Below are 11,881 nucleotides of genomic sequence, written 5' to 3'. Positions count from 1 at the left end.
CTTTTCACTTTACGTTAGAAATGAAACTATGTTCATGAGTCTACATAAAGATTTTAAGTTTAATAAAAAATAGCAGAGATATGTTAAAAGTGCCCCATAACTAGAAACACCCTACAAAGTGAATTTGGTTTGTTAAATAAACTTGTACAATGCTTTCTGATAGCACCAAAAATATAATAACTGCAAACCATTCGCTTTTACAAACTTTAGCAGGTGTCTGTGGAAAGTTTTTTGTGTAACAAGAAATATTATACCAAGTATTTGATATCACATTGTAAAGATCATTAATAATCATTGTAAAACTTTGGTGCACTACATCTTATCAGCATTATGTGACGGAAAATGACTAGATTTGTCTCAAATTGCAAGCGACGTATGACATAAAAATAATCTGGTCAATTCATTTTATCAATTCAATACTTTCGCAACAAAACTCTGCAATCAAGAATTAAAATGTTTTCGCAAAGTCAAGGCGAGAAGTAGCACAGTGATACAAACGACCAATGTCAGCTAGCAGTTGCATTGTCTGTTTTAGAAAGGTGTCTGCGTTTGCTCATTATTGCTACTTCATTGTCGCCAATCACAAAGTTGGGATGATTGCGACGTTTTTTTAAACGCGCATCACTGGCAACCAAATCTTTTCGTAACTCTATGCTTTCCAATGGTGGAGTGCTTGAGATTCTCTCCCATGGAGCGTTATAAGAAGAACTTTCCTGTTTTAGAATCACCTTTGCTTGTTCTAACAAGTCCGATGCTTCCACTAAAGCTTCCAAGTTTGTGGTAAGGTAGGTGAGAGACGAGATTTCTTGCAAAGTTTCACGACATTCCTTGGCTTTGCAAAATAATTCTGAGTCCTCAAATGATAGACAAGTATTGAAAGCAGTGCTGCTATTCTGTCCGTCGATGTTTCCGCAGTTGTCCAATAATACTTCCACGTTAAAATCATGTAAACTTTTCACTGCATGCTTGTCATGCATCTCTGCCCAAGGCAGCTGAAGATAAATTCTTTTTTCAACTTGGGGTTTTTCGTTATTTTGCAGAGCACCTCGTAGCTCCTTAGAAATCAACTTCCTGTTGCGCACTGTATCGTTCTTGATCTGTTAGAATTAACAGACATAAATAAGCATAGTTCTAGGTTGTGGTTGACTTTATTACAATAACAAAAAAAGCGTTTCTGAGTTCTTATCACAAAATCTTTTTCGGCCAGTGATTCACCCTATACTCTGGAAAGACAGCTACTTCTTTCATGATGACCCTCGCAGGACATCCACGCTTCATACTCGGTTGCACCACACAGCGCGCTTTGTTGGCTTGGATGCTTTCAATCTGCGGATGTTTATTTATGTAATCACTTACTTAAAACTGACATGATTTTGTTTTCTGAGAACATTTTAAACCATTTTAAACCAAAAAATACTGAAAAGTCTTGTCAGTCAACATGAACAATGGATATATTTGGCAATTACACGCTTGCGTTGTTTGGATGGAGCGTGTCGGTCCACACCATACTGACATTCGAATACTTTCTCTGCTAAGATGACAAACGGCAATCCGAAGAATGGGATGGTGGGACCAGGGTTGATGTCTTTTGCTAATTTGCTTTCCACGCCTTGAAATCTTATGCAGTGTTTGCCTAAATCAATGCCTAAGTAACAATTAAAACATTGTCAGTACAACTGCGCACAAATACAACACAAGCACGTGACATGTTATTAATTATGCTGCCGTTATCTCACTATAAGTTTAGACTAAAATTAAGTTATTCCCATATTTAATAATATATACAATGCAATGTATTCATTAGAATGTATATATCATTACATTCAATATACAAAGTAATCTAATATACAATTATTCCATAAAATTAGCAAACACAAGAAATCCAATCCAACAAGTAAATACAAACACCGAAACCGAACTACCGTGAATACCGAACTCCCCAAAATGCTTGATCTTCTTCTGGACAACATATTTGCACGAAGTAATTTCTTGGAAGTCTTCCAGCACTTTCTCCGCCTTCTCAACAGACAAGCAGTAGCCGAAGTATTCATTATTACACTGAGTCCCATGTATCCACCAGGCTCCTGCTTTTAACATAACCTCTACCAAGGGTATCAGAAACCAGCAAATAAAAATTTTCTGTGATAGATCGTACTTGCTTAGTATAACAGCTACAATACATAATCAAATGCTTCACATAGTGGTTATATACCGCATGTGTTTCACAATGAAGGCTACATAAAACACAAAGCTAAGTTAGTCCGATCTCTAGAAATGATTATATTGCAAGCTTCTAATCTGTTATGACTAAACAGATATAGTTGTTTCACCTAGCCATCTAGGATGCTTGCTAATGGTATATCATAGCTGGCAAGTGTGGAAGCTACATACAGGAGATTCATGGACGTGCTCAGAAGATATCTTATCTTAACACCAATTTACGATAAACAAAAAAAATGCACCTGCAAGTGCAAGCGCAGCTGCCACACTTTCCACTATGGCCCTATTGTTCAGCAGCGTTGGTATGCAATTATGTGTGTTTATAATTGGTAAGCCCAATAGGCTATTTTGACACTTCACCGGTTTCAAAGAGTGGAAAGTGTAGCACCTTAGAAAGTTATAAAGAACCGCTTAAAAACTCTGAAAAAAAAACAAAACGAACTGGGTATTTTGAGCGAAAAATAAATTCTCCAAACAAGCCAAATAGCCTATGCAGTTTGGTTTGACAGGCTGGGCAGGGACGCAGGACCAATGATCCAGCAAGCGTTGCTCTTGCGGTAAAAGATTGTGTAACCTGCGAATAAACTAACTTCAAAACTTGGAATTAAAATGCCGAGTGACTCTAAAATATACGGTACATATTCCCTTGAAGACCGACCATATTATTGCTCTGTGCCTTATCGATAGCCCGTATCGGCTTGGACCGCTAGGAATATTGGATCACTTGAATCCCTTGGCCGGTACATTTAGAACAGATCGTTTGGATCGATTTTGAACAAACAAAATTTGAGATCGCTGTTGCAGCTATAAGTATAACTAAGTTATATATTTTCACTGTTTCACTGTTATTTTCACTGTTTCACTGTTATAGCTAGCACCTCATGCAAAAACGACAAAATAGTTGTAAAAGGATCGCTCGGATCGTTTGGGCCGCTTGTGAACGGGTTGAAACCATAGGCATAGACATACAGCATGTCTATGGTTGAAACTGAAAAAGTGGATTGTATGTTTTTACTGAAACCGGGGCTCTTTGAACAAAATATTACAACTGTATGAAGACCGCTGCAAATAAACAAAAAAGGTAACAAACGAATGCAAAAACGTTAATGGAAACGAAGATGCAGCATTTACCGAACCATAATCGACCGACAACGCACAAAGTTTCTGAGAACATCGACAAAAGGTTAAAACCAACATGAGCAAAGCACGTTTATTTGCTCTGTTTTTTTTAGTAAACACCCCGTAATATTTGCACATTTAAGTATGTCTTTCGATCATTCTATTTCGATTTGTTCATAATAGTAAATTTGCATCTGTACAATGACCATGCTTTGAGTTTTGTGAAGCCACTACTAATTTGAGGAACGTTCGTTTGTATGAAAATAGACTACATTGCAATATGTTTGCGGTTGTCATGTCAAAATTGTTCCGGGCATTGTGCCATAGAGGTTTGGCATGACTCGGCATAATTTTTCCGTTCGGAAAATTTGGATAAAAAATTCCGCTTGTCGCTACAATAATAATTGGTAGCCTACCACATATGAGAAGTTACTTCCACAGATTACTTACGACTGCTAAAGATTATAAAGAGTGCTGGCTATATATTTTATTTTTGCCGAAAATGTTTTTCTAAAATTGAACGAGAATGGTTAATGAAGCGAGAAACCATTAATAGGCCTATGCAACGAAAAGGATATAAAGTAAGCACCACAACAAAGCTATGGCATATTTATACAGCAAGATAATTAAGCTTTGCTTTACTCAATCTTCGAGTGCAAAAGTCCAAACCATTTCCGTTTTGATAAAACGCATTGCGCCTCGAGTTGGAACTCTATTTCTTTAATGCTCTCCCTCAGCGTATATATGTACCGTTGCATGCTATTGATCTACACCACACAGAAAATGAGAGTGAGAACGAAATAGTTCAACCTCCATAAATGTTTATGTATATTGTATAGTATAGAGATGCGCTTGTTGCATGCATGCATTTGGGTTCTTAAAATCCTTTCCTTTGGACAGTAGCCTATTATTGTTGTAATTTCTCGCGTTTTTCTGAAGTCATAATTGAGAGCTTTAAAAGTAAAATTAATCAGATTCTCTCTATTTAATCTTATAATAATCTTTTCGACTGAAATCTAGGAAACTTCTAGACAGAATCCGCAACCTTCCCGTAGTTCTTAAGAGTCAGATTGCAATATAATAAAATATTTATTCTTCACTCTAACCAGTGTATTCCAAACGCACTTATCAATGGAGTCAGACTAACGAACAATCGATCAAGCAATAATTAATAACAATCAATAAATAGCCAAACCTATACTAGCAAAAACCATTTTGTGGGTGTAGTGTTTAACAAACCAACATCATAAAAAGATGGAGAGTCAGGCAACAAATTGCCACATAAGACAGAAATTTATTCGGGTATTGACGTTTGAAAAACGTCTTACAACGACTCAAAATGAAATTTATTCTCATATTTTACGCACAATAGCTGCCAATTTATAGTTCACTTTTTTGAAACGCCGTATACAAATTTTTTTACGTACTCCTCTGTTATATAGTTTTCTACAGAGGACTTGCACGATAACTCACAATGGATGTGTAACGTCACACTTAGGTTGTGGGTCATCGCGCAAATCCTGCATAGGTGAAAGCCGCATGCAAAGTTCTCGCAAAGTTGTCGCATGCAAGCAAAAAAATGCGATGAAAGAAATAAAGACTAATGGCCTCAAAAATTTAGGTTCGTGAGGGGGGGTCATAGCCCAATGGACCCCTGTACTCTGGTGATTTTAATTATAAAGTATTGTTGCGCAATAAAAAGCTCTGTTGATTTTATGGAGATTTTGCTTAGGTTAGCCAGAATAAATACATGAAATAAAACGAGAAACGTAGCACAAGTTATACAAACATTGTATACTGTAATTACGAATGCCGCATCCCGTCATTTGTGATAAATATGATTCTGAAACCAACAAGGTGTCGGTGACAGCCTAAAAATTTTAAAGTGTAAATAAGCGTTAGTTCAGAACTCACAGTTAAAAATGGCCTGCAGCTACTGTAGCCTACCTACTGTGCGTATACGCCGCGGGCACCTATGATAATGCATTAAATAGGGATCTTAGCATGAGAAGCAAAGATATGCTTGGTTCGAACGAAGAAATGGTGATCAAGTGACGTTAAGCAGCAAACCAGTTTGTCAACAAGTAGCTTTGAGGGGAGAGAACTGGATTATGTTTTTTTGCCTGGTAATTTATGTTGAAACGTTTGTTTCCGGATTTTTTGATTTCAAAACCAATTGTTCTATAGTTAGACATTCTTAATGCTAATTAATTATTTAAAGCCACATCTCTCCCAAACAATTATAAACCATGTCGCGACGGACTACATTAAGATTGTTTTGATAAGTTTAAATTTCACAGATTTAAGCGTTGCTTTGTTTTAACAACTGATTGTAAACTGCTGAAACTTCAACGAAGGGTAAGAAATATAATATGCGGCGGTGAGATGTAAATGAATGGGGCGAGATATGTCATATTATTTTCTTGATTTCTTAGCTTAAATAAGTAATATTAATAAAAATATTTCTTTAAGTCTTTGAAATTTAGAATTTTAAAACGTATGTAACGTTTTATCACTAGAAATTAATTGGAAATAAAACGAAGCGAATCCTTTTATAAAACACAATACGCTTTTCACTGTTTATATATTCACATTATGTATGTTTAAAAATATATTTATATACTTATGATTAGATAAGGACTAACCACTTATGAATTACATCCTTCACTGGCAGAGTTTACGCTGCTTGTTTGGTTTTATTGCCAGAATTGCTGTGTAATGCAGTATATAGAGTGGGTAAATTGAAGTGTTTCTGCTTATTACGTTTGCATCTATACATCATGAAAAAATTTGTTGCTTTTTTGTTGGTTGTTTTCGCCATCGGGGTTGAATCCGGACATAATGTTGAATGGGGAGTGACCAAAGGTGGATAATTTGCTATCTGACTTACTTGCCGGCTATAATTGCATACCTTTATATGTAATAGCAATAAACAACACTAACGTTTATATGGCGATAAGAAAAAGCGCGAACATATTATAAGGTCACCTACTTTTTCTAGTTTATAATTGTGATGCGACACAATTCTTTCCCGTGTTTGAGTGCACAATAAATCCATCCCGGGATCCATGCTATTATGTTGGATCAGCATTTCATTGCATCTGTACCTATCACAATGGCGACAGAAAAGGCTGTGAAAGTAAATTTAAGTTTAACTTGTTTTGGTTAACGTGTTGGAATGATATTTTAAAAGTGAGTCTAATGCTTTGAAGCTGATTGAGATTTAACAAACTAAAATTATCTTAACTTATTTTTTAGACCCTAAACCCATTGCGTGATGAGCTGATTGAGATGAAAGCTCGCCAAAACATACGATGTACTCGGAAGATTTATTGTACTCGTAAAAAGGCTGAATAAAATTTTTCGCAAGAAGATATTAATGTCGTTATTTGTGAAGAGGCAAGTCATTTAAAAACTTACAGCAACGTTTATGTTTTTGTTTATTAAACGTTCTTAAGGAAATAAGGCACGCTTAATAAAAGGAAAATAAAAAAAAGGATCGTATAAAATTCGGAAAAAGGACACAATTTCAAGTACTTCACAATTCGGGCACTTAATTGACAGTTGAATTAAGGTCGTCGGGGTTTGGTTCGTATTTACATTTGCATTTTATGCATTGAAACGGCTCGAGTCTGTCCTTTAAACGTATAATCGAGAATTTGCTGCATTTACATCGTATAAAGGCTGCTGTACAGCCTGCACAGTAGACCGGGTGTTCAAAGTCTGGAGTTGAAGCTCGTGAGTCCTTGTTCCTTTTGATTTGGATGGTGTCTCCACAGAAGCATCCGAGGAGGCCTCCTGATTCGAGTCTCCGGCTGGACAAATCGTATATGCGGTCACAGTCTCCGCCTCGCTGTACTTCTGTTTTTTCTTGATCTTCTTTTGATTCTCCACTGATGTTCTTTCGCTTGTTCCCTCTGCTTTCACTCTCCTCCCGCTCCGAGGGTTGCTCATCAGAGTCGGGCTCCTGGCTCTTCTCTGATGACAGCTCCGTTTTTGCTCGGCTCTTCCTTGCAGTCCGACCGCTCTTTCCTTCTCGTCGTGGCTCTTGTTTTTCTGTATGATCAGGTGCCTCTTTATGGTTTTCGTTGGGGGAGGGTGATGGTTCCTCATCTGATTTCAAAATTCGAGCGGTCGTCATCGGGACATCGTGTCCAGCCGGGTTGTTCGTATTTTCTTGGCATCTCTTCGGGCATTCTTTAAATTTATGTCCCTGTTCTGTGCAGTAAGAACAGGTTTGAATTTGTCCGTTATAGCTTACCGCACATCTGATTTTTCCCAGGTACAGGTACGATGGGAGTTGGTGCCGCTCCATCGTCTTCTTGTTGACTTTGTATATCCGTCTTCCGTCTCTTATGCCATAATTGTCGACACCCAGTCGAGCTGGGCCTTGGATTTCGAATTGTTTGAGGATTTCGTCGAGGTGCCGCTGTGGGTAGCGGATCGGTACCCATCTGATCGTGAGGTCTATTCTGTCGTCGCCGTGGGCTATGGCATAATTTACTTCCGGCCTCTTTCGAAGTATATCTGCAAGTCTAATAGCATTGTTTTTTCGGTCTAGCGTAATGTTTACCATGTTTCCCGGTCTCTGAATTATTCCTTCGATGTAATCAAAGGATATCATGGATTCTTTTAGCATCTTGTAGATGTCTTCCCTCTTGCTATCGTTGGTCAATTGGATGGTCACCTCGCAATGGTTGCTGTATTCTTCAGCCACATCATTGTTCCATTGTCTTTTGACTCTGTCTGCGTAGGTGAGGGTTTCGGCCATTCTTCACCTATGCTTCCCAGAGATCTAAATCTTCACTTTTTCTTTGCACCTTTCTTCACTTCTTGACGGCTTTCTTATTTCCTTTGCTGGAAACCATGTTGTTGTTGTTGTGGATGTTGAAACTTACAGCAACGTTTTACGCAGTTGCGGTGGTACAGGTACAAACAAGTTTATCACAAGAAAAGTTTCTTAACAAAGCTTCTTAATACTGATCAAGTCGTACTCGTGCTTACCAGTTATTTCAGTTACGACACGCTGTGTTCTTTTTGATAACCAATTTCCTCCTAATTCTGCTGCATTGGGAAAGTAAGAACACGACAAGAAGATTATGGCGATGCTTAGATTAGAGAGAAAATAAAAATGCAGACGCGAGCGCTTGCGCTTTTGCAACTCATTAATTAATTATCAGCATCGTTTGTGGGAAACGTTAGTTTTCATAACATTTGATTTGAGGTAGAGTAAAATCTAATGAACTTATACGTAATAGAACAAGCATTAGAATTGTTCCTTCTGTTAGAATTTGCAAAGCAAGTTATTGTTTATGTTTCCTGCTGAAACAACAAAAGCAGGAAATTAAAACAAACTTTCTCACGCGTTTTTATAAATTTAACGTTCCAAATAGCATCAAGCAACCAATGTTGTTGCTTTGAAATTTTAACGCCGAAGAAGTCGTTTGTAGATCTTACAAACAGCATTGCGGAAATGCTGATCGGATATGCTGTAGATGCAGACGTTGTGGAAACTAAAAAAAAATCATTTCTTCAGTTATTAGACAAACCGGTCATAAACATAAACAGTACTTTAGACTAGCATAGCTGTATATTATATAGCTTTTTACACTTTATAACAGCATTATAACATTATATTTTGTGTTTATAAGCTTTCTTTCATAGCAATGAACAACCTACCATGCCAAATACGTGACGAAGTTAGTCGCAAGGTAAGCACGTGACGCGTCATAGCAGATAAATGCATTAGCTTGAAATAAAATGCTCACCACTAGTGGAGGAACTAAAATCAAAATTAATATGATTTTTATGTCTGCAAGTCCAGACAAAACACACTTTTGTGTGAAGCGAAAAAAACAATACCTGCTATAAGACTGAACCCAGCTTGCATGGCGAGCAGTTTCTTTAGAATTCTCATCTTTTTTTCGTAATCTTTAACAGCGTCTGAGTACCTATTTCCACGAAGTTCTTTTGACTTCTTAAAACGGCGGCGAATCGTATCGAAGGTCAAAGCATTAAGCACAGTCTGAAGCATTAAGAAAACCAAAAATCGTATTACTGCCAAATTTTAAAAGCAAATTAAAAATGAATTTATAAGCTGTTCAGTATTTTACCATTCCCAGATATGGCACCATGAGAAGGACAGCAAACCAAACTCTGATTCCCGGTCCGTTGATCGCAAAGGGAAAATACTGGAAGACATTAGGGGCGTAATTATACCCAAAAGTCGAAGTTGTCATTGCTGGAAAAGGAAACAACGTTTGAGCAGAAAGTTATTCAAAGACCTCTGAAGTTATAGGATCAAGATTAGAAGTAAGCACTTTAAAAATATAAATCTTATAAATATACGATCTTATAAATAACAATAAGCCTAGTATTACAGCCCTAATAACAGAAATAGAGCCCACATTTGTATTTGCTTTACTCTATTGAAATACTGTATTTTTTTATCAATTCTAATTTTTATTCTTAGTGTACTGTTACATAAGTTTACCATAAAATTGCAAACAAATATATTTTTTATGGTTATACATAAAAAAAAATCAAAAAATAGAAAATGTTTTGTAAATTCTGAAGTGTGTTAGTAAAAAAACACATAATTATCTGTCACAAACATCTACATATGTTTTTATGTAAAATAAAATAAAAATGTATGCAATTTTAAGGTTATTTTTTACAGTGTAAGCACTTTACCTGGTATGGAAGCGATAAGCACAGAATAAGCCCAAACTATTAACAGATGAAAGTAAATTCTGTAAAGCGTCTGTTCGTTATAGTATTGTGGCCACTTGACTGCAATAAAACGTTGAATTGTCATGTAGCAGAGGTGATTGAGCGATGAAGCATAGAAGAGCATAAACCCCATTCCACCGACATTTGCTATTGCGCTGCCGTACGAATCCGTTTTCCACCGTCGTATATCCGCTATTTTGGTATCCAGAGTCCAGAAAATGTTTGGAATATTTATAGCGAAAATGAATACACCTATGAAATCAACAAAGATTAGTTTGAAAGGTTCAGACAACGGGACAAACAGCAAGTATTCTTTCTTTGCAACTTTATAAGTCATATTTACCAACAATCCCATTGGCAATGGCGAGGGATGCTTTTATGTGTTCAGCCATGCTCCTGTATTTGCCGACGGTATACACCGTGACCACGACCAACAAGTTAAAAGCGACAATCACAACAGCAAAAATGAAAAATGCTGCAATGACGGCCTGCGCCATGGAGTAGCTGTAAAAATATAGCAGCTTAATTCTCAGAGCTAGCAGTTCTAAAAAAAAACAAGTCTGGAGTAGTTGTGTTTTGCTTTAAAACAGGCACATCCATGGAAAAATGATCCTTTGCTGTGATTAACGAAAGCAAAGCGATAGCAAAGCGATTGCAAAAAATCGATTTGATAAGTATGAAGCAATGTCAAAAGTACGATAATTTACCTTTTACGCTGTCGCTCACGGTATTGAAACAGATGCACTATTTCAAGCCCATCTATTTCAATATAGCTGGCAGCAATACAAAAAGTCTACTGAAAAGAGTGCAGTGCAGCGCTATCTCTTAAGGTAACTAGTAATTTACCTGCATTCGCTGCATTCTCCTAAAAGTGAATCCGTGCATACGTTGTAAGCCTTAACCGAGCAAAATGTTGGATAACCACAAATACTTAAAGCAAGACGAGAGGTCGCTGAAGTTGTGTCAGCATGGGAAGAATTGTTCATATTGTTGTTTTACTTTTACCTTCAGTAAGTTTAGAGCCTACTCACTGAAACGTACCGTCCCTGTTTCCTGTCTAGAGTAAATATTTTTAGAAAATTGTGCTTTTTTATCCTTTTCAACAAAATGCGAGTCAAGACACGATTTTATAATGGGCTGACGTGCTGTTTTCTAATCACGTAACTACAAACTGAATACATCATTTGTGAATTAACTTTAATATAAAGAAAGAAACGTAAATTCATGTGTGTTCCATTTTAGGCTTTATGAATCTTTTTTGGATCCTCAAGTTGACATGCGCCCATGAGAAAGTATTTATAACTTTTTGTTTTCTCTGCGTCCTCTACGTTTTTCCTTGGCTGTTGGTGACGTCATTGGCACGATTCCAGTGATCATCATAGGCTTCGTAGTATCACGTTATTTTGTCAGAACTGATACTCTGTGACGTATCCGTGTCACGTCGCCACTTGACTCTTGCAATGTTGTTGGAAATGTGTCCTTGTGCTCATATTTAAAAGTCCATATTCAACTAAACTTTTGTTTGTCCACAAAAGTAAACGATCTTGGTATATTCAACCATTCTCAATTATAAGCTAGCCTTGATACAGTACCTTGGTTGCCTAAATCTGGTTAATTGAACACAATAATGTCTCAGGATTCGCGAATTTAGGCGTTGAATGATGTTTCTTTCACTATAAGTATGTTGTGAGTATATCGGTGTAGTACCATACGCGATATGTGAGCTTCAGCCTTCAAGCCATATCCTATTGTGATGTCATACACGGGTAACGATGAGTCAAAATAATGAAACAGGAATAAAATCGAGATA

General features: G+C 37.0%; 3 protein-coding genes and 1 long non-coding RNA gene across 5 annotated transcripts; 1 reads left to right on the top strand and 3 right to left on the bottom strand.

Moving 5' to 3' along the window:
- Nucleotides 1-39: 39 nt before the first annotated feature.
- LOC143448358 (uncharacterized) lies at nt 40-2,302 on the bottom strand. 2 transcript variants are annotated; one of them, XM_076948060.1, is made up of 4 exons: nt 1,923-2,302; nt 1,467-1,645; nt 1,216-1,326; nt 40-1,097 (listed from the first exon to the last, which is right to left on the bottom strand). In XM_076948060.1, the coding sequence occupies exons 1-4, from the start codon at nt 2,095-2,097 to the stop codon at nt 507-509; spliced, it is 1,056 nt and encodes a 351-aa protein (XP_076804175.1). In that variant the 5' UTR covers nt 2,098-2,302; the 3' UTR covers nt 40-506. The 2 variants fall into 2 exon arrangements, with proteins under 2 accessions (XP_076804175.1, XP_076804177.1); XM_076948062.1 differs by having other exon boundaries at nt 1,932-2,285.
- Nucleotides 2,303-6,000: 3,698 nt separating this feature from the next.
- Nucleotides 6,001-6,713, top strand: LOC143450719 (uncharacterized). The gene is made up of 3 exons (XR_013114764.1): nt 6,001-6,204; nt 6,341-6,478; nt 6,598-6,713. It is a non-coding gene; the product is annotated as an uncharacterized LOC143450719 (long non-coding RNA).
- LOC143450717 (uncharacterized) lies at nt 6,713-8,470 on the bottom strand. Its single transcript, XM_076951374.1, has 2 exons — nt 8,344-8,470; nt 6,713-8,196 (listed from the first exon to the last, which is right to left on the bottom strand). The coding sequence occupies exon 2, from the start codon at nt 8,108-8,110 to the stop codon at nt 6,893-6,895; it is 1,218 nt and encodes a 405-aa protein (XP_076807489.1). The 5' UTR covers nt 8,111-8,196; nt 8,344-8,470; the 3' UTR covers nt 6,713-6,892.
- A 244-nt stretch (nt 8,471-8,714) lies between these two features.
- Nucleotides 8,715-11,211, bottom strand: LOC143450718 (uncharacterized). Its single transcript, XM_076951375.1, has 7 exons — nt 10,918-11,211; nt 10,415-10,575; nt 10,033-10,323; nt 9,453-9,580; nt 9,202-9,364; nt 9,019-9,121; nt 8,715-8,852 (listed from the first exon to the last, which is right to left on the bottom strand). Exons 1-7 carry the CDS (start codon nt 11,055-11,057, stop codon nt 8,765-8,767), a joined length of 1,074 nt encoding a protein of 357 aa, XP_076807490.1. The 5' UTR covers nt 11,058-11,211; the 3' UTR covers nt 8,715-8,764.
- Nucleotides 11,212-11,881: the final 670 nt, after the last annotated feature.

This window comes from Clavelina lepadiformis, chromosome 3 (assembly GCF_947623445.1).
Source record: "Clavelina lepadiformis chromosome 3, kaClaLepa1.1, whole genome shotgun sequence".
Lineage (NCBI taxonomy): Eukaryota > Metazoa > Chordata > Ascidiacea > Aplousobranchia > Clavelinidae > Clavelina > Clavelina lepadiformis.
Note: the sequence above shows the minus strand (reverse complement) of the source record. Positions and strands in the feature narration are given on the sequence as shown.

Bases quoted from the DNA above. Each gene is read 5' to 3' on its own strand.
- LOC143448358 (XM_076948060.1), bottom strand. From the start codon at position 2,097: ATGTTAAAAGCAGGAGCCTGGTGGATACATGGGACTCAGTGTAATAAT. The intron at 1,646-1,922 runs GTAGTTCGGTTT...ATTGTTACTTAG, and splicing joins TGGGGAGTTCGGTATTCACG to GCATTGATTTAGGCAAACAC. The intron at 1,098-1,215 runs GTGAATCACTGG...TAATTCTAACAG, and splicing joins CTGTCTTTCCAGAGTATAGG to ATCAAGAACGATACAGTGCG.
- LOC143450718 (XM_076951375.1), bottom strand. From the start codon at position 11,057: ATGAACAATTCTTCCCATGCTGACACAACTTCAGCGACCTCTCGTCTT. The intron at 9,365-9,452 runs GTAAAATACTGA...TTAATGCTTCAG, and splicing joins TGGTGCCATATCTGGGAATG to ACTGTGCTTAATGCTTTGAC. The intron at 9,122-9,201 runs GTATTGTTTTTT...TTTTGATTTTAG, and splicing joins TGGGTTCAGTCTTATAGCAG to TTCCTCCACTAGTGGTGAGC.
- LOC143450717 (XM_076951374.1), bottom strand. From the start codon at position 8,110: ATGGCCGAAACCCTCACCTACGCAGACAGAGTCAAAAGACAATGGAAC.